Source organism: Ornithorhynchus anatinus, chromosome 2, assembly GCF_004115215.2.
Source record: "Ornithorhynchus anatinus isolate Pmale09 chromosome 2, mOrnAna1.pri.v4, whole genome shotgun sequence".
NCBI lineage: Eukaryota > Metazoa > Chordata > Mammalia > Monotremata > Ornithorhynchidae > Ornithorhynchus > Ornithorhynchus anatinus.
Window position 1 is genome coordinate 38,758,570 of NC_041729.1, and position 22,256 is coordinate 38,780,825.

At 42.2% G+C, this 22,256-nt stretch overlaps 1 protein-coding gene across 3 annotated transcripts in view; it reads right to left on the minus strand.

The window, feature by feature from the left end:
• The window catches only part of SDK1 (sidekick cell adhesion molecule 1), a 739,495-nt gene that overhangs the window by 466,797 nt on the left and 250,442 nt on the right, over positions 1 to 22,256 (minus strand). For 2 of the 3 annotated variants that reach the window (XM_029057499.2, XM_029057498.2), the window contains exons 3-4: positions 15,845 to 15,951; positions 11,722 to 11,869 (exon numbers count right to left, since the gene is read on the minus strand). In XM_029057499.2, the coding sequence (XP_028913332.1) occupies positions 11,722 to 11,869; positions 15,845 to 15,951 (255 nt within the window). Of the gene's footprint in view, positions 1 to 11,721; positions 11,870 to 12,208; positions 12,429 to 15,844; positions 15,952 to 22,256 lie in introns of those variants that run through there. The other variant, XM_029057500.2, reaches the window with a different exon arrangement.

Here is a 22,256-nt window from a genome sequence, read left to right on the forward strand (position 1 = left end):
CAAATGAGGTAACTGAAGAACAGAGAAGTTGTGACGTGCCTAAGGTCACACAGCGGGTAAGTGGTGGAGCCTGGACTAGAACCCAGGTCCTCTGACTCCCAGGCCCTTGCTCTTCATACTAGGTCATGCTGCTTACTACATATATTTGCCCTTTAAAGATGTTACTGCAAGGACATCCCATCTTAAGAATATACATAGTATGTATTTATATCCCAGTAGAAGAGAACAAATGAAAAGCAATTTGAGATCTTTGACAAAACAGATGAACAAAAGAAAAGAGTTTGATTGTGGTTCCTGCTGATGATGGCTGTCAATTCAAAACATGATGTGGATACAGATTGTGGTACTTAAATAAAGCAAAAGCATTCTTCAGCCAACACATTATAGCCTAGGCAGCCTCAGAATTTATTGTTCATTAAAACCGTATGGTAATTATCACAGTTTTAATTAAAATATGATGTAGAATTCGTGAAATGCAATTATGCTCAACTAAGAATGTATAATAGACTAATATTTGGATAGAAATGCATTATTGTTGCTAGATCTGCTTATGTAAAAGAGGCACTTCATTTTCAAATGAAAAATTGGTACACAGATTATTAAACCCCTGTCATTAAACTAAATGCACTACACTGCAGACTTAAATAGGAGCAAGTAATTTTCAAAAATTCCTATTATGGAAATCTTGTTTAAACAGAGTTCATTTCTTCACCCAGAGTGCTTGTTCAGAGTAAAGTCCTTTGTGGCATTTCAATAAATACTAACCAAACGAGTGAATGCAGAAGTACAGATACTGAGTGATAGTCTGATGAATGCCCTTTGATAGGCATACAAGTTAAGACTTGGTTTTAATACAAATAAATCATTAAATCCACTATTATGATCGTAGTCTGAATTTCATGCTATTTTCAGATGTTTTTGCAAGAGAAACAAGTACCCAAGCTTCTCATTTTCTTTCTTTCTCCTTTTTTTAAATGAAGGTTCTCAATTATTTCCTTGATCTGCAGTTTACAATTACACAGCTCATAACGTTTTTCTTCCAATACGTAGTTCTTATGGAAACAGCAAAATTGTCAACAGTAGTTGTAATTATACTAAGTGTATCTTTTTTTTATTTCTACCATGTTCTTAAGATGAGAATTCCTCCTCACCTTTTTAGTGAGAGTCATCTTCAGACATACCATGACGGGTAGTGGCAAAGTTTCTCTCGCACACCCTCAATTCTGATAGCGAATGCTACTCCGGGCAATGTTCAAAATCATGAGATCTATGTAACAATTTCTTATGTTTGGTAAGAATTTTATGATAACTGCATTGTTTTCCACTCAGAAACTCAGTTTTTCATTCCCAGAGATCTGGGAATGTTTCTAGAATGAAAAAAGCTGTGAGTTATGGACTAACTCCAGGGCAGCAGTTTGGGGCCGCTACGCACAATCTGTTCCTTCTCTCATGAACCTGTGGTTGGGCGGGGATTGATTCTATGTGTTGCCGAATTGTACATTCCAAGCGCTAGTACAGTGCTCTGCACAGAGTAAGTGCTCAATAAATATGACTGAATGACTCTTCTATTGAGTGGTATTTCTGCTTTGCCCTCACTGCTGTCCTTCCTCTAGAGCTAGTGACCTCATGGCCTAGTAGCTAGAGCACGGACCTAGGAGTCAAAAGGTCATGGGTTCTAATCCCAGCTCTGCCACTTGCCTGCTGTGTGACCTTGGGCAAGTCACTTCACTTCTCTGTGCCTCCGTTCCCTCATTTGTAAAATGGGGATTAAGACTGTGAGCCCCATGTGGGATAGGGACTGCCTCCAACCCAATTATCTTGTATCTACCCCAGTGCTTAGAACGGTGCCTGGAACATAGTAATCACCTAACATATTATTATGATAGAAGAACGGAGCTATAGTAATCACAGCGTGGCTCAGTGGAAAGAGCACGGGCTTGGGAGTCAGAGGTCATGGGTTCGAATCCCAGCTCTGTCACTTGGCAGCTGTGTGATCTTGGGCAAGTCACTTAACTTCTTTGTGTCTCAGTTCCCTCATCTGTAAAATGGGGATTAAGACTGTGAGCCTCACGTGGGACAACCTGATTACCCTGCATCTACCCCAGCGCTTAGAACAGTGCTCTGCACATAGTAAGCACTTAACAAATACCAACATTATTATAACATAATTATGATGATAGAAGAATGGAGCTACCTATAGTTCATTCATAGTTCCCCTACCTCCTGCACACTGGTGACACAAAGCAGAGGACAGTGGCAATAGGCTCTGGGTAGCCACGTTGACCTAGGAGCCATGGTTCAGTGACACTGAATCCAAACATCAGGGTTCCGGGTGGAATTTCCCGGTTGGCCAGTCTTTGATATGGATGCTAGGATGACCGCGTCCATCTTACAACTAGGAAGGGTAGAGGAACTGAATCCAAGTGGTGACTATGCAGGAGAGTTGTAAACCAAACAGATAAACCAATCACCGGGACCAGGCCAAAGCCCCCCAAGAGTATTGAAGAATTCTGGGGACTCTTGGCCAGGGTACGTGCCATTACGAACACTACATCGCTACAAAGAGCCACGGTTTCAGCCGACCGGTGGATTCCAATCTAACTCATGCATAATACTAATGATAGGAATAGTGGTATTTTTTAAGTGCTTACTAGGTCCCAAGTATCGCATTCAACACTGGGATAAATACAAGATAATCAGCTCAGACACAATCCGTACCCCACATGGGTTTTACGGTCCAGGTAGGAGGGGGCGCAGTCATTTCATCCCCATTGTCAGATGAGGAAAGTGCACAGAGAGGTTAAGCGACTCGTCCAAGTTCACACAGCAGGCAAGTGGCAGAGTAAGGATTAGAACGCTGGTCTTCTCACTCCCAGGCTTGTACTCTTTACACTAGGCCATGCAGCATGAGATAGTTTAGAGAGGTGATTTGGGAAATAGATTGGCAAGCCTCACTTCTGTACCTGACAAACCAGTAGACCAATTACTCTTACGATCAACGAGCACCTGTATAAAAACAACCTGTTGTGAAAAATTAACAAGGTTTCCACAAGCGGAATCATGCCTCATTAAATTTGTTGGAATACTTTCAAGAGGTCACTAAAAAAGTGACTAGAAGGGAACCATGGGGATAATATATCTAAATTTTTCAAAAGTCCTTCGACAAAGTTCCATATCAAAGACTTTTAAAATACGATCTTTGTGGGATTGGAGGGAATTTCGCTGAGGGATGAAAGCTGTCTTAAAAGACAGGACAGGACAAGGGACAAAAGCCAATTTTTTTTTTTATGAGGGAGATGGGCAAACAGTGGGGGTTCTCCGGGGATCCTCACTATGAATAGTTTTATTTAATATCCTCATAAAGGACTTGCAAGAGAGCGTGTGCAGCAAAATCCCCAAGCTGACTCACCTCTTTCCAAGTGGTGAAATGTTATGCAGAAGAGAAAACTAGAGAAAGGCCTCAAAGCTGAAGGACCGAAGCTTGGTAGAAGGGATTCAGTATGAGCAGGTATAAAAACAATCCAAGCTGTATGTGCGCTTGTCAGTTGTGTGACCTTGGGCAAGTCACTTCACTTCTCTGTGCCTCAGTTACCTCATCTGTAAAAGGGGGATGAAGTCTGTGAGCCCTAGGTGGGACATCCTGATTATCTTTTATCTACCCCAGTGCTTAGAACAGTGCTTGGCACATTGTAAGCGCTTAATAAATACCCATATTATTGTTATCATCTGAGCTCTCAGTCATGGCAAACCTGTGGCTCCTGATTAGACTCTGTGTAGCTTCCTCAGTCCAGAGACTCAGTTGTGATGGCCTTTCGATTTACTGATTTGAGCCTACAGGAACAGAATTAGAATGGCCTTAAATCCATTTAAATTTCTTTTAGTTGAAGAAAAAAGCTTAATTCTGCCAGTTTGCTCTCAACAACATTTGTTGACCTGCCCCTTCTCCACCATGTACTACTACCTTGCTGATGTTACAGGTTCTCATTATCTCCTGCTGAGACTACTATATCGGCCTCCTATTTTCGTGACCTACGGCCCCTTCCCTCTAGATTACAATCTGAAGCCTCAATCATCTTTTTAAACATCATTCTGTATACATCTCTTCCCTCCTCAAAAGCCTCATAAAAGGTTAGCCATTTGCATTATATCAAGAACAGACTGCTCTTCTTGGTTTCAAGACTCTTCACCAGTTGTCTTATTTATCAGCTCTTTTCACAGGCTACTCCCCAGGCTGTGCTTGGGGCTTCTCCTAAATAAATATTCTCTCTGTACAATTCTCTCCCCTTTCCCACCTCTGGCCCGTAGGCATGGAACTCCTACAAACCCAACAAACCACAGTTCTCCCTAATGATAATAATAATAATGGTGCTTGTTAAGCACTTACTCTGTGCAAAGCACTGTTCTAAGCTTTAGGGTAGATACAAGTTAAACAGGTTGGATACGATCTCTGTCCCGCATGGGGCTCCCAATCACGATCCCCATTTTCCAGATGAGGTAAATGAGGCTCAGAGAAGTGACTTGCCCAAGGTCATACAGCAGACATGTGCCAGAGCAGGGATTGGAACCCAGGTCCTTCTAGCTCCCAGGCCCCTGCTCTATCCAAAAAGCCCCGCTGCTTCTCCCACTTCCAAGCCCTTCTGTACTTCTCAAGAGCTATAACAAGTTAAATTTCCTCCTCCATAGACTGTCCACATTAACTACCTTCTAAACACTTTATATATTAATACACATACTCCATTACTTGGGCATGTATTTATTAATGGTATTTGTTAAGCATCTATGTGCCCAGCACTGTATTAAGCACTGAGCTAGATATGAGATAATCACATGGGACACAGTCCCCTGTCCCACAAGGGGCCCAAAGCTTAATTTCCCATTTTACAGATGAGGAAACTGAGGCATAGAGAAGTTAAATGACTTGCCCAAGGACACGCATCTGACAAGTGGCTGTGCTGGCATTAGAACCTAGGGCCTCTGACTCCCAGGCCCATGCTCTTTCCCCGAGGCCATGCTGCTTTATTACCACCCATTCTCTTATCATAAAACAAACGTAACTCCTAGTGGAGAGCTTCACCACTTTATTGACTATTCCTTTAAAGTCTCATGGTGGGGGCAGAAAGGGATAAACACTTAAAGTAAACATGGAGTGAACAAACTTCTTATAAATAGTCAAGGTGACAGAAACCATGAAGCATTCAGCAGCAACTGGAACCAGTTAATTCCAGCCCGAATAGCTCTCAACAGAACCAGATCAACCCCATGACCTCACTGTGGCAAGCCGGCAGGCACGGAAGCAAAGACGACCATTTTGATGACACCAAAGAATCACTTGCATAATCATACCAATCCTAGGAAATATATGACCACACGTAAAGTCTGTGCAATAGACTGAGGGCAGGAAGGGAAGTGGCTGACACGGCCCCATCGGCAGGGCGGCGTTCCAGTAACAGTAAGACTGTGAACCCCGCTGCGTGACAGGTAGTCTGGCGGACCACTGGCAATAAAGTCCTCCTCACCTGAAACTCAAACTCCTTTCACTGTTTTGGGGGAGGGTTTGTTGGGATCTGGGTTCTAATTCCAGCTCTGCCTGCTGTGTGATCTTCGGCAAGTCACTTCACTTCTCTGTGCCTAGGTTACCTCATCTGGAAAATGGGGATTATGACTGTGAGCCCCATGTGGGACAGGGACTGTGTCCAACCTGATTAGTTTGTATCTACCCCAGTGCTCAGAACAATCCTGGACAAATAGTAAGCACTTAAATACCATTTTTATTATTAATTTGGGCTAACACCACAGCCCTGTCTGCCACCGCAATGCTTTGGTGCAAGAGATTTTTGCCTCCAACCCAAAGGGAGCGACTCCTTCACGTTTAAGTGTCCCTAGCATCACCCCATGGCCCAGATGGAGGAGGCACTGGTGGCTGAGCCACTGAGCCAGAGAGGGAAGAAGAAAAAGAAGCAGGGGGAGGAAACGACAGGGTTTTGTGAGGCAGGGCAGGGTGAGCCTCCCAGCAGCCCAACAGGTTTCATCTGTGGTTCTCATTCATTTTATGAATTTGCTTTTCAGTTTTTCAGTTCAGGAGTCCCTGCCACCACCAGTTTACCAGCACACACTTCCTCCAAAGGGAGCCAATATCAAGGATAGAAAATTATCCATCTCAAATTACGGAATCAGTTTTGTAATTTTAAATAGCGCTTAAAACAAACTAGTCATATTTTGCCAGATATAAAGTACCTGTGAGCTTTCATTCGAAACCGTGAAAATGTGCATTACCTGTAAAAAGCAATATATCCGGCATTAAATTGAGCACTTTTCATTGCAAGTGCTAATTTGAGCAAATACTTCTTGAACAGAAATGTTAATAAGTTAATGGACAGTCAAGTTAAGTATGGGCAATTATGAGTCAGGTTGCTTTATAAGTCACCTGGGATACTGTTGACTGCTTTCAAGTAACAATTCAGATTACTAGACAAGCATCCTGCCGCAAAACCGATTAGATTTTTTGAAAAGATTAATCCATAAATTTCACAACTCTACAAGTGCCATATAAATAGCAATTTCTGCTAGCACTCTTGTCCGATTGCATTCTGCACGCTGTCAACACAAGGACACACAATTAAGCACTAGACTGGCATGGTACAGAACATGCTCATTGGCTCTAATTTGATAAACACACAGAAATAGCCTCTTAATGGAATGACAGGGAGAGAGAGGGAGAAAAAGAGAGAGAGTTTGAGAGAGAAAGAAACAGCGACATTAGTGGATCTCTTCATATTTTGAGAGCTAGAAAAAGAAATACATGTTTTAAAGACAGAAGTATCACAAAAACAATACTTTTAAGCCAAGCTATTGTTTGTACAAGACAGTTCTCACCTTTAATTTGCAAAGGCAGGCCATCAATGCTTTCCACAAAGTCAGAATAATATGAATATTTGGTTTCTCTAAAACCTATAAATTCTTGTTCCACAGTTTTAAATCGTTTCATGACAGTCATAGAGAGCATTTGCCCTTTTAAGACCTTTCTGTTCTTGGTTACCACTTCTCCTGCAAGGTGTCCAGCAGCTTTTTTTTTTTTTTACATCCTTCCTTTCATTAAAATGTGAGTTTGCGTACAAAGTGTAAAATCCGTTGATACTATTATTTGAGCACTAAAGCCTCCTCTTTTAAAATTACCTACCTAGGAACAATAGCTTGCAGTGGATAATATGTAACCTGGTCACCTGAATTTTACTTAAAAGTAACTGACAAATTGTTACATGGAGCTTCTACCCTAAATCAAGTTATAGTCCCTTATTCAAATCGAACATTTAGACTCTCAAAGGGCTCAAAAAGGTTGGTGAAAACAAATGGCTGTGCAACTACTGAAAAACGCAGGAGCTAGAGTTGCTAATGGGGTCCAGGCTAAAATCAAATTAGGGAAATGGTAATGGAGTCACAAGTCACCATGCTGCGAGAAGCGAGAACATGATCGGGGGGGTCCTGCTAGCCCATTAGCTTGATTCAGGGCAACTAATTGGGTCATCACTGAGTAACAGAAATGTCCTAAGTCCCTGATATCAGCAGTGCTATCAGTATTTATCGAACAGTTACTATATGCCGAACAGTTTCATAAGCACCTGGGACTGTACGCTAGTTGACACAATCCCTGCTGTCAAAAGAGAGTGCAATGCACTGTACTAAACACTGGGGGAATAAAGAAAACCACACAGAAGTAAAACATAAGAATTCTTTTCTTTGGTATTTAATGTCAAGTGCTACATGTCAAGCACTATCCTGAGCGCTACAATGGATACAAGATGATCAATCTGGAAACAATGCATGGGATTCACAGTATTAATCCCCATTTTACAGAAGAGGTACCTGGGGAACAGAGAAGTTCAGCAGCTTACCAAAGGTCACAGAGCAGACAAGTGGCAGAGCTAGCCTTAGAACCTAGGTCCTTCTGACTCCCAGGACCACGCCCTATCCTTTACTCCACACTGCTTCTCTTAGAATCTTACACAAAACCACAGGGTGGGATGGGAGCAGAGAGCACCTCTGGATCATTTGAACAAGAGATCAGGAATGTGGCTAGGTGCCTCTGGATGCTGTTCATTTCGATTTACAAAACGAACAAACAATTCTAAGGTTGCCAAGGCCACAAAGTTTCAGTTAATTTATTTCATTTGAAGTTTCACACTAACAAGTGACGATCGATTTTATCTTCAAGGTGGAAGCATTTAAAAGCCAGGAGGACCTATGATATTAACTGGAAAGATGTTCAAAAATTGATTATTCAGTCAAATTTTGATTATCCAGAAAAGCTGGGCCAAGATAATCTTTCAAACATCTTGCATTAGCCAAGGTTAAGATTTGACAAGGCACTGTGACGTCACATGGCTTTAGCAGTCCTTGTGGCCATGTGAAGAAACAGATCAGCCTAATCTCCGACAATCCGATCTCAACCTGATGTTGAAACTTTCACATTCAACCTTTGGTGTAGCCGGCTAGGCAAAAGAACAAATAAATCAGCAAGCCAGCTAATTAGTGCAGTAAAGTTATGCTCTTCAATCACTCAATAGTATTTATTGAGTGTCTACTGAAAATCTCATATTTCTCATTTCTAGGGGCAGAAATGAGTCACCCTTTTAAATGGCATGTAAGCACGTAACAAGAAGAAAAGCCACATGCATTCTGATTGCATTTACTTTGGCTATGGTAAAGCATTGAGTTAACACAGTAATTGGTAGTTGAGAACAGGGTTTAAAAAAAAAAAAGCCAAGTTAATGTTTGCAAGAATGTGAAGACTGCGCACAGACAACAAAAGATGTGAAATAAAAATATACCTCAGAGGTTTACCCATAGCAGACTACTTACTTGTTTCAGTACTAAGGTGGGGTTTTAAGGACATGACTATATGAAATAATAATAATAATGCCATTTGTTAAGCACTTACTATGTGCCGAGCACTGTTCTAAGAGCTGGGGCAGAGACGAGGTGTAATCAGATTGTCCCACGTGGGGCTCACAGGCCAACTCAAATGTATTTGCAGGGAACCGAAGAAGGGAACCGTGAGGGATGATTGCTGCCTAAAATTTAGGAAGCACTTCATTCTCTCAAATTGTTCCTCTGTCATTTTTCATTTCTTTTCCTTTCATCAACCATATTTTGGGAGTCATTACTCTGCCACTCTCTTCAAGGACGGCGTGGCTCAGTGGAAAGAGCATGGGCTTGGGAGTCAGAGGTCATAATAATAATAATAATAATAATGTTGGTATTTGTTAAGCGCTTACTATGTGCAGAGCACTGTTCTAAGCGCTGGGGTAGACACAGGGGAATCAGGTTGTCCCACGTGGGGCTCACAGTCTTAATCCCCATTTTACAGATGAGGGAACTGGGGCACAGAGAAGTTAAGTGACTTGCCCACAGTCACACAGCTGATAAGTGGCAGAGCTGGGATTCGAACTCATGAGCCCTGACTCCAAAGCCCGTGCTCTTTCCACTGCGCCACGCTGCTTCTCTGGGTTCGAATCCCAACTCTGCCACTTGTCAGCTATGTGACTGTGGGCAAGTCACTTCACTTCTCTGTGCCTCAGTTACCTCATCTGTAAAATGGGGATTAAGACTGAGAGCCTCACGTGGGACAACCTCATTACCCTATATCTACCCCAGCACTTAGAACAGTGCTCTGCGCATAGTAAGCGCTTAACAAATACCAACATTATTATTATTATTAATCCCCATTTTACAGATGAGTTAACTGAGGACCAGAGAAGTGAAGTGCCTTGCCCAAGGTCACAAAGCAGATGAGTGGCAGAGTCAGGATTAGAACCTCCGGCCTCTGACTTCCAAGCCTGGGCTCTTTCCATTAAGCCATGCTGACTTCTGCTTTAGTGAAGCAGGAGTTGAAAGATTCTTCAGAATAGATGCGTAAGTGAAAAAACAGGTAAAGTTAGATCATTTTAATCTATATCCTGTGGCTTTCCTACACAGAGTAAATATCTCATCAGTGCAGCTTCACTACAGGTTAACAAATGAATTCATCATTTGCTACAGAGTTGAATAATTTTCCCACCATAAATTATGCTACAATTTAAAGTTTTCTATGTTCTAAATAAAGAATTTATATTTCCAAGAAGCTCCAACCTCATAAACCTAACACTGAGCACTTGTTTACCTCCACTGACTTCAAATTGCAAAAAGTGATCTAATCAATCTGCTCCCCAAATCAAATGATTTTTCAGCTTAAAATCCTAAGAAAATGATCTATTATTTCTACTTCATCCAAATCTAAAAAAGCATGTACCCTAATTGGAAATCAGATGAAAATGTGCAATCAATTTTATTTATTGAGCATTTACTGTGTGCAGAGCATAGCACTTGGGAAAATACAGCAGGGTTGGTTGACAAGTTCCCTACCGTGCAGTGAGATCACAGCCTGGGGGGGGGGGGGGGGGGGGGAAATCATTGCAATTTGAGAACTAAAAAATAACTGCTCATTCTGCTATATCCTCCCATATTTTCTAAAATACTGGTCTTTCTAGCATTTGAAAACTGTTATATTACACTCCCTGCTCCTTTTAATTCCCTAGAAAAAAAATTGGTACCAAAATGAGCAGGCATAACAAACACACTCAGTTCCAACGGTCTCTGGCCTAAAAGTTAGAAGAAGAAAGTGGTCTTGAGTATAAGTGTTCTAGCTGTTAGGTGTTTTGTTCTGTTTTACTTTGCTGTCTGACTCCCCCATTTAGACTGTGAGCCTGTTATTGAACAGGGAATGTCACTATCTGTTGCTGAATTGTACATTCCAAGTGCTTAGTACAGTGCTCTGCATATAGTAAGCACTCAATAAATATTATTGAATGAATGAAAGTAGGCTCAGCTTTGAACTACTTTTCATATTAACGTTTAAGGACTATGAGTAAAACATAGGAATATCACCTTAAATAAAAAAAGCGTGATTTGTCCCTTCATAAATTTTAACTGTGTACAGATTTCCAGAGACACGGTGCATTTTTATTCTATATTTACCGAGCTGTCTAATTTTTTCATTAACATTCATATGAAGAAACCTCTTTTTCCCCTCTTAAATTATTTTGATTACCAACTACCTAAGTAGTATATGAATTCCAAATGTCCTTCCCACCGTTAAAAGCCCCAGAAAAGAAAGAAAGAAACCCTGTTTGGCAACAGGTGTCCCCAAGAAGCTAAAACACCTTGAAATAATGCTTAACTAATCACAAAGCAACCATTTTGCTGTGAGTGGATAAATCATTAATTAGACCAAAGGAAATAAAACTGTCAGGGTAAGATAAAAGGATAAAGATAAATATTTAGCAATTACTGTTTTATTGTCAGAGGGAGTCATATCAATAAAAAAATTGCTACTTTAAAAGTAAATACCAGCTTTCATTAAATTAGAACTTTTGGCTAATACATCTCAGGGTTGAGTACCCACTGCTCAAAAGTGCATCATAAAAAGCAACAGAGGTAGGAATAAGTAGGCATTCTCCATGCTCCTCACCTGCTGCCATACACCAAGCATTAAGATTAAATCATATTACGCAGTTGAACAGTTTAAGAGGCAATCTTAAATACCAATTTCTCTCAAACTGGGAAAGGACTAGACTACTTTAGTCTTTAATTAGCTAATACATTATATGCTAATTGTGAATTAGTATATAACCTATCAAATGTAATTCATTTCCAATTTTATATCTGTTGAACTTCAAATCAACTTACACTCTGTGGCTTGGAATAATCTTGTGTCCATCTCTAAACCAAGTCACCTGTGGCTTGGGATAGCTGATAATTTGCAGCAAGTTTAGAACAGCTGCCATCCCTGGAGAAACAGTTTTTCTCTGATCTGCAGCCATGAAATCCCCCATATCTGCAAGAAAAAGAGTATTATCCTTAGAATCTTCCAGAAATCTCTTCCTGAGTAGTTTGGCCAAAAAAAAATAAATGATATTTTATACCAAAGTCACTGGAATTGCTATAATTAAAGCAGCAAGACAAGTAAGACTGTGCAGTAGTGCTGATTCCTACAGATTTTGGTTGGGTAGTGAAGCAGAAGGAAAGGCAAGAACGGCCAGCCCACCCAAGAAGTACATTTATCAGCAGGACTGCACAACCTTAATCTTATTACAGTGATAAAACTGAAAAGTCTTTTCAAACAGTAACTGTGGTCTTGTAAAAAGACAAGTAAATTCTTTAAAGCTATTCTTACCTTACATAATACAGTTCCTGAAGCACCCTCTAAACTTAAATTGCTCGTTTGAGATAGTTGCCTTTCTAATTTCCAAGTTCTTTGCCAGAGTCCCTTCCCTTTATCTCCTTGTTCTATTATAAAATGTTCCTCTTTTTCATTTTTTCCTGGGGTCTGATTGTTCGGAATGAGGTTCTCCTAAGCTGGGTTCCCGGCTCCCTAGAACATTCCTGGGCATTTACCAGCCTGTGTGTGTATGTCTGCGTTGTTGGTTTTTTTTTTTTTATTCCTGTGCTAAAAACTTAATTGGAATCTGCTGTGCACTGTTCTGGTCTACTGCCTAACTCACTGGTAAGGAAGCGAGCTGGTGGTTAGGGCATTTGGAAATTCACAGCTGTCAGAACACTTCATGTGAGTCAACAGCTCATTTCTTTTTCAGTTCTGAGACTCTTTGCTCCTTTTAAACTTACTTCCATAATCCAATCAGGCTATTTGTACCATATGTCATTTTAATAAATTATATCTACATAGATACACACATATACACATGTATATGGATACATACATAAATTGAACATTAAGCAACAGCTCCAATTACAGAAAGTTTGTCTGAAACAGAAAAAATGAGCACCCCCATGACACAAGTAGCCTTTAATATTCTAAGGAAAAGAGAATGCCAAAGATGAAAGAAGGTAATAAAGAGTAATAAAACAACCCTGCAAGGACCTCTCAGACAATTATTTCAAAGCACAATAAAAAAAAACCTTGGAATCGGGGTGAAGGGGCAGGAGATGGTGAAATAAAATAAGGAATCTATAACTAAGGATAAAGGGGAGAAAAATATTACTATCAGAGATTAACAAATGTAATTTAAAAAATTGGATTTAAGATGTAATGATTAATTTTAGACTATTAACTTGTGCAAATGTGTTTGGAGTATTGATCTGAATTTTTTGTTTCCTTTCAATTAACTGAAAAGATGATGCTCTACAGGACTCACTAGAATTGTTAAGTAATCACAGCAGACTGACTCAAATAAAACTACACAATTCAGGAATTTTAAATATTCTTTGATTGCCAGATTGGACTTTGTAGCATAGACCTGACAATCATTTATAATTACAAAAGCTTTCTTCCATTAATCATTTTCTTTAAGATAATTCTTTTCACCCCAGAAAACTGACCATCACATATCTTTTCAAATTAAAATTTAGGAGACTCTCCTTCCTTAAGTCTTATTCTTAAGTTAGGAATGCTTTTTAAAGTTTCATATTGAATTTCTTCTCTATTTACAGTGAAATGTTAACAAGGTTTTCAATGGTAAATGACCTTCCAATTTTATTAGAAAAACATATTGCTTTGCCAATGTCAAAATCATTCTCTGGCTATAAGTTTATTACTTAAGGCATTTGGGTACTGTTTCAAACCACTAGAGTAAAATTAAGTGCACTTTTGTTCGTGTTTCCAGCGTGCAAAAAAATGGCATCCCAGTGATATAAAATAATCCTTGCTCTTCTTTAAGGAGATCACTGCCAGGGAGTGACCTGGACTTCGGGAAAAATCTAGCTCACTCAAAAGTTTTCAGTGGCACTATGTGCCTTCTCCTATAGCAGCGTGGCTCAGTGGAAAGGGCACGGGCTTGGGAGTCAGAGGTCACGGGTTCTAATCCCCACTCTGCCGATGGTCAGCTGTGTGACTTTGGGCAAGTCACTTAACTTCTCTGTGCCTCAGTTCCCTCATCTGTCAAATGGGGATTAAAACTGTGAGCCCCACGTGGGACAACCTCATCACCTTGTATCTCCCAGTGCTTAGAAAAGTGCTTTGCATATAGTAAGCGCTTAACAAATACCACAATTTTTTTATATCTCCTAGAGATTAACTTTAAAGCTAGGAATGCATGCATTTTGACTCTTTAACACAAGGTGCTCAAGCCAATCATTTTCTTCAAAATGGATTTTCCTTATAAAGAATTCAACAAGACCTGATTGACATTTATACCATCATGGTCTTAGTGGCAAGAGACTGAGGCTGGAAATCTGGAGAACAGAGTCCTAGTCCTGGCTCGACCCTGGACTGCTGGGCAATTTGTGTTTATTAATAATAATAATAATAATAATAATGATAATGGTATTTGTTAAGTGCTTACTGTCTGCCAATCACTGTTCTAGGAGCTAGGGGGGATACAAGGTCATCATGTTGTCCCACGTGGGCTCACGGTCTTAATTCCCATTTTACAGATGAGGGAACTGAGGCCTGGAGAAATTAAGTGACTTGCCCAAAGTGACACAGCTGACCAGTGCTGGAGTCAGGATTAGAACCCATGACCTCTGATTCCCAATAATGATAATAATAATAATGATGTTGGTATATGTTAAGCGCTTACTCTGTGTTGAGCACTGTTCTACGCACTGAAGTAGAAACAAGGTAATTAGGTTGTCCCACGTGAGGCTCATAGTCTCAATCCCCATTTTACAGATGAGGCAACTGAGGCACTGAAAAGTTAAGTGACTTGCCCAAAGTACACAGCCGACAGGTGGCGGAGCTGAGATTAGAACCCACGGCCTCTGACTCTCAAACCCGTGCTATTTCCACTGAGCCACGCTGCTTCTGTCTGGACCTCAGTTTCCTCATCTGTAAAATGGGGATAATAATTCCTGCTTTTTCCTACCCTATAAAGATGTTTTGAGTATAAATTTAGATGAATGACATTATTAGGAATATAATGTTTCGGGAAAAAGAAATGTGTTATTAACAAAAACATGGCATTATTATCAATAGTAGTATCATTATAATTTGGCTGCATTTAATTGTCAGTGTCCTTCCTATTCTGCAGCTCATAGACTAGAAATGATAGCATTACTCCAGTGTTCTAATTTTAAATTGATGATATACTGAAATTATTAATTTAATAATGTTTACTTACATATGGCTAGATATCTTGAAACTATGTTTTTCTAAATAATGTTTCTTTGGGGAGGAGACAACAGAGAAAAGAAAATAGCTGAGTGTAATCTATGGCAAAAATCAGCATTCCATTTCCTCAAAACTATTTCACAGACCAAAGAATGGTACTTTAAAATCAGCAAATGATCTGAATGACACATACCTGGTATGAGTATAATAATAAACCTAGAAGAAAATTAGAAGATAACATACATACATGCATGAAAGAATAAATTTTCTATCTGCTATTTCTGAAAAGATTTCCTTGTGTACATAGTGCTAAAATGCTAAATTATACAGATAATGAATTAATAATTTTATTTTAAAGTCATATGGCAAGGTAGTTTGACCACTAATGTTTCATTCTCAGTGAAAAATAAGTAATCTTGAGTTCCTATATCAAAATAGAAATTTAGAAATTGAAAAAAACCTTTATTAAACCTTTATTAATTAAATTATTAAACAAATGGAAAAAAAATGGTAAACCTGAGTTCCCATTAAGGAAAACAAAATATCTAATGGATTCTCATAAATAATCTTGATTCATCATGGTTCCTAAGGGCAGAAAGGCTAAGTACATAGCTGTCATAAAACTAGAACCTAATGTTTCTGAAGCACTGGACCCTTATCATGCTCTAGCATTTAGCAAGCAAACCCTTCAAAATGGGGGAAAATCCACTTTAATATTTAAGAATTTTATTCTGCCATACATACATGCCACTTGAACTTCTGATTTTCTTTGCAAGAGTGCCCCCATCCTGTTTCGCACCACACACTGATAGAAGCCATTATCAAATCTCTGAAGCGAAGGGATGATGTACCTATGGAATACACACCGAAAAAGGGTTAATGCTTTCATTTATTCAATTATTCTTAGCAGGGATTCAACATGCCATTGTTGGTGAATCAGATTAATGCTGCGTAAGCAGGTAGAGCTTTTCATGTCTAAAACCTCTCTGCCGTACACTTCCTATGTCTAATTATCTTTTTTGGAGAAGAAAATTGGTTGTCTGACAATATTTGTCTGCGTGCCCACTCTACATTTTATTTGATTATTCTTACGGTATTTCTTAAGTACTTACTATGTGCCAGGTATTGTACTTAACGCTGGGGTAGATTCAAGCTAATCAGGTTGGACCCAATCTATGTCCCACATGAGGCTCAATGTCTTAATCCCCATTTTACAGATGAGGTAACTGAGGTGACAGCGACTTGCCCGAGGTCACAGAAGCGGACAGATGGTGCAGCCAAGATTAGAACTCAGGTCCTCCTTACTCCTAGGCTTGCGATAGTTCTACATGTCCCCCCAGACCTAGTAAAGCTTACCTTCTCACTCTGAGTTGTGTTAGACTGTAAACTCCTTCTAAGGATTTCATTTACGGACTCTGTTTTACTGTATTCTCATCTCAAGCACTTAGTACAGTGGTCTGCAAACAATAAGTGCTTGGTAAATACGACTGTTCGATTGAAAGGGTCTCCACAAAAAAAAAAAAAAAAAGCCGATTGCATTTGACTATGAGCATTTAACTTTCCTCAGAAATAAAATATGACCAAAACTTATGAAGCAGTCTTTTTTTATTCCACATTCACTACACTAGTACTAAAAAAGTCAAAAGTATTTCTTTCCACCGTGTGTGATCATTATTACCCACCTACCTCCCCTCAACTTGAAGATCTCAAATGGTCACCCATTCCTCTCCGTATCAGGAAGAAACTTTTGACGATCAGCTTTAAATCACTTAATCAGCTATTTGCTTCCTACTTATCTACTCTCTTCTCCCATTACATCCCAGAACACACTCTTTGTTTTTCTAGTGTTCATTTTGTTCATAGTGTTCATCGAAGCACCGTGGCCCAGTGGAAAGAGCAAGGGTTTAGGAGTCAGGGGTCATGGGTTCTAATTCTGCCTCTGCCACCTGTCAGCTGTGTGACTGTGGGCAAGTCACTGAACTTCTCTGTGCCTCAGTTACCTCATCTCTAAAATGGGGATTAAGACTGTGAGCCCCATGTGGAACAACCTGATTACCCTGTATGTACCCCAGCGCTTAGAACAGTGCTCGGCACATAGTAAGCACTTAACGAATACCAACATCATCATCTGCACAGTGTCTCCTTGTCTCTTCTGCTGCTCTCCTGTTGGTCAAACCCACCTCACTGCCTGGAATACCTCCTCTTATGAATCTGAGCAACCACAACTCTCCCCATTTTTAATGCCCTTCTGAAATCACTTTTCCTCCAGGTGGCCTTCCCCAATTAATTTATAATCATCTTAATTTATATCACTCTACCAGCCACTTTAGCACTTCCAGGACACCTACTTAAGTGTTTAAGTACACACTCCCATAAAACCTCTGTACATAACTCACATACCCTACTATTAACTCATGTACCCACCCCCCTTTCCTTCTCCTTCACATCTGTATTTTATTTTAGTGACTGTCTCACCTGCTAGGTTGCAAAATCCTTAAGGGAAGTTATAACATCTACAAATTCTATTGTACTTACAATAGGTGCAATAGGTGCTTAATAAATACTATTGAAATACAAGGACAGATAAAGGAAAAACCACATTGTAAATTATATCTGCTCAATTTGACAGTAGATTTTAAATCACTATTCTTCTAATTGTTCATCTTTTTTTTTTTTTACACAGCTATGTCCAATCAAAAAAGGGGCTGATAGTCAATTACAAATTGAAGAAAAATTTCAGTAGAACAGATAGTTCTGAATTGAACAAATATTAATCAAAGTATGTTTTCCCTCTGGTCACCTTCTTGAGATCTTAAGGCAAGATGAATAAAATCTTTTATGAAAAGGGAAATACTATTACTAAATTTTAATATTCAAATTGCATTCCACAGTGAGAAATGGGGCATCTCAAACAAAAATTAATCAAGAATGTGAACAATATCCATGAAAGGACAAAGATTGAGTGCCATTTATCACAAATTTTAGAGAGCTACCAGCTATGACAGGAGACATATTAAAATAGGGGCTAACTGGGCTGAAGGTTTGGGAGGGGCCCCAGTCACCCCATTAGAGATGCACAACTCTACCTGCTTAAGATTGTCACCATGCCCTCTTCCTTGATCCTTATGAAGATGGCACCCTAAACAGACCTTCCCAAAATGGCCACCATACTTCTTTTAATGGTATTTAAACTTCTACTGTGTGCCCAGTGTGTGCCCAACTCTGAAATCCCTCTCTCGGACCATAACCTTCTCACCTGCCTCATCTCTCACACTCCCTCCCCCTGCAAATCTTCGCTACTGCCCCACAGAGACCTCCGCTCTCTCGATCCCATCCGTCTTTCCAATAGCATCTCGCCTCACCTTGCCGCCCTGTCCTCTCTTCCCACTCTCGACGATCAGGTCTCCGCTCTCAACTCCACCCTCACTACTCATCTCGACTCTCTCGCCCCCCTTTCCCTCCGCCGCTCTCGCGCCACTAACCCACAGCCCTGGATCACCTCCTCCGTCCGCCTCCTACGCTCCTATGCTCGAGCTGCTGAGCGCCGCTGGCGAAAGTCCAAGCACCAAGCCGACCTCACACACTTCAAATTTGTCCTTTCCTGCCTTAACTCTGCCCTCTCCTCCGCCAGGCAAAGCTTCTTCTCCTCCCTCATCGACACCCATGCCCGTCACCCCCGCCGATTGTTCCGGACCTTTAACTCTCTCCTTAGGCCCCCTGTTCCTCCCCCTCCCCCATCTCTCACCCCTAATGATCTGGCCACCTATTTCCTCACGAAAATCAACACGATCAGGTCTGAGCTCCCCAAAGTCACCCCTCCGCCTCTCCCCTCCCCCCCAACAACCCCCTCCCCTACTTTCCCATCCTTCCCTGCAGTATCCTCAGAGGAGATCTCCTCCCTCCTCGCAAGTGCCACCCCCTCCACCTGCGCCTCGGACCCCATTCCCTCTCACCTTCTTAAAACCATCGCCCCTGCCCTCCTCCCTTCCTTAACTTCTATTTTTAACCCACTCAATCTCCAAGGGCTCCTTCCCCTCTGCCTTCAAACACGCCCACGTCTCCCCCATCCTAAAAAACCCGCTCTTGACCCCACTTCCCCCTCCAGTTATCGTCCTATCTCCCTACTACCCTTCCTTTCCAAAATCTTAGAACGAGTCGTCTACAATCGATGCCTAGAATTCCTTAACTCCCATTCTCTCCTAGACCCCCTCCAATCTGGCTTCCGTCCCCTCCACTCTACCGAGACTGCTCTCTCTAAGGTCACCCATGACCTCCTTCTTGCCAAATCCAATGGCTCCTACTCCATTCCGATCCTCCTTGACCTCTCTGCTGCCTTTGACACTGTCGACCATCCCCTCCTCCTCCGTACCTTATCTCACCTTGGCTTCACGGACTCTGTCCTCTCCTGGTTCTCCTCTTACCTCTCTGGCCGATCATTCTCGGTCTCCTACGCTGGAGCCTCCTCCCCCTCCCATCCTTTAACTGTTGGAGTTCCTCAAGGGTCAGTTCTTGGCCCTCTTCTGTTCTCCATTTACACTCACTCCCTCGGTGAACTCATTCGCTCTCACGGCTTTGACTACCATCTCTACGCAGATGACACGCAGATCTACATCTCCGCCCCTGTCCTCTCCCCCTCCCTTCAGGCTCGCATCTCCTCCTGCCTCCGGGACGTCTCCACCTGGATGTCTGCCCGCCACCTAAAACTCAACATGAGCAAGACTGAGCTCCTCATCTTCCCTCCCAAGCCCGGTCCGCTCCCAGACTTCTCCATCACCGTGGATGGCACGACCATCCTTCCCGTCCCGCAGGCCCGCAATCTCGGTGTCATCCTTGACTCGTCCCTCTCGTTCACCCCACACATCCTATCCGTTACCAAGACCTGCCGGTTTCACCTCTACAATATCGCCAAGATCCGCCCTTTCCTCTCCACCCAAACGGCTACCTTACTATTACGGGCTCTCGTTATATCCCGGCTAGACTACTGTGTCAGCCTTCTCTCTGACCTCCCTTCCTCCTCTCTCGCCCCGCTCCGGTCTATTCTTCACTCCGCTGCCCGGCTCATCTTCCTGCAGAAACGATCTGGGCATGTCACTCCCCTTCTTAAACAACTCCAGTGGTTGCCTATCGACCTCCGCTCCAAACAAAAACTCCTCACTCTAGGCTTCAAGGCTCTCCATCACCTTGCCCCTTCCTACCTCTCCTCCCTTCTCTCTTTCTACCGCCCACCCCGCACGCTCCGCTCCTCTGCTGCCCACCTCCTCGCCGTCCCTCGGTCTCGCCTATCCCGCCGTCGACCCCTGGGTCACGTCCTCCCGCGGTCCTGGAACGCCCTCCCTCCTCACCTCCGCCAAACTGATTCTCTTTCCCTCTTCAAAACCTTACTTAAAAATCACCTCCTCCAAGAGGCCTTCCCAGACTGAGCTCCTCTTCCCCCTCTACTCCCTCTGCCATCCACCCTTTACCTCTCCGCAGCTAAAGCCTCATTTTCCCCTTTTCCCTCTGCTCCTCCACCTCTCCCTTCCCATCCCCACAGCACTGTACCCGTCCGCTCAACTGTATATATTTTCGTTACCCTATTTATTTTGTTAATGAATTGTACATCGCCTTGATTCTATTTAGTTGCCATTGTTTTTACGAGATGTTCTTCCCCTTGACGCTGTTTAGTGCCATTGTTCTTGTCTGTCCGTCTCCCCCGATTAGACTGTAAGCCCGTCAAACGGCAGGGACTGTCTCTATCTGTTGCCGACTTGTTCATCCCAAGCGCTTAGTACAGTGCTCTGCGCTCAATAAATACTATTGAATGAATGAATGAAATGCCCAGCATTATTATTATGGTATTAAGCGTTTACTATGTGTCAAGCACTGTTCTAAGCGCTGGGGTAGATACAAGGTAATGAGGTTGTCCCAAGTGGGGCTCACAATCTTAATCCCCATTTCACAGATGAGGTAACTGAGGCACAGAGAGGTTAAGTGACTTCCCCAAAGTCACACAGCTGACAAGTGGCAGAACCGGGATTAGATCCAAGGTCCTTCGGACTCCCAGACCCATGTTCTTTCCACTAGCCCATACTGCTTCCCTTAGCAGCATGTATGTGCAACATGATGATGATGATGATGATATTGTTGGTATCTGTTAAGCACTTACTATGTGCCCAGCACTGCTCTAAGCACTGGGGTGGATACAAGGTAATCAGGTTGTCCCTCCTGGGGTGCACAGTCTTAATCCCCATTTTACAGATGAGGGAACCTAGGCACAGAGAAGTTAAGTGACTTGCCCGAAGTTACACAGCTGACAAGTGGCAGAACCGGAATTAGAACCCACAACCTCTGACTCCCAAGCCCATGCTCTTTCCACTGTGCCATGCAACATCAGAGTCAGCAGGGTGGCAACTGCTGTTGACCTCAGGTGTCCACCACCTGACATCCCCCCAAATCCCTCTGCTCCTATGTTCCCATTCTCCATGTGTACCACTGCCATTTTAAGTGATTCTGCTCTGTTAGGTAAAGGATGATTGATGAGAGGGGGACTCTCTGGGGATAAGGACTTGGAACTCAGCTCTATATCTCAGGTGCTGCCATGGTCTCACCCTTACTACACCATCCCCTCAAACAGTCCCAGGCAGGCCACGCTCCAGGGCCGAGGCACCTCATGCTGGGGAAAGGGGCCTTTTATCTTCCTAGTCCCCGGCAGCCAAATCGGTTGACTCTTAAATGGGACACTACAAGGTAAATCCAGCTGAAGCCACTCAACTTTACCGAGTTCCTTCCAAATGGAAATTAAAATAATAACAATTTTGGTATTTGTTGAGCCCTTACTATGTGTCAGGCACTGTACTAAGCGCTGGGGTGGATACAAGCAATTCAAGTTGGACACAGTCCTGTCCCACGTGAGGCTCACAGTCTCAATCCCCAGATTATAGATAAGGTGACTGACACACAGAGAAGTGAAGTGATTTCCCCAAGGTCACACAGCAGACAAGGGGCAGAGCAGGGATTAGAACCCACTTCCTTCTGACTCCCACAAGTGAATAGCTAGGGGGCATGGGTGGCAGTTAGCATCCACTAATGTTCCCTGGTATTGTCATTACCAAGAGTAGGCTAATGTGTGTGTCCATCTCCATTCCACACCCCCAGGGCCCGATACAATCTGTCTGGG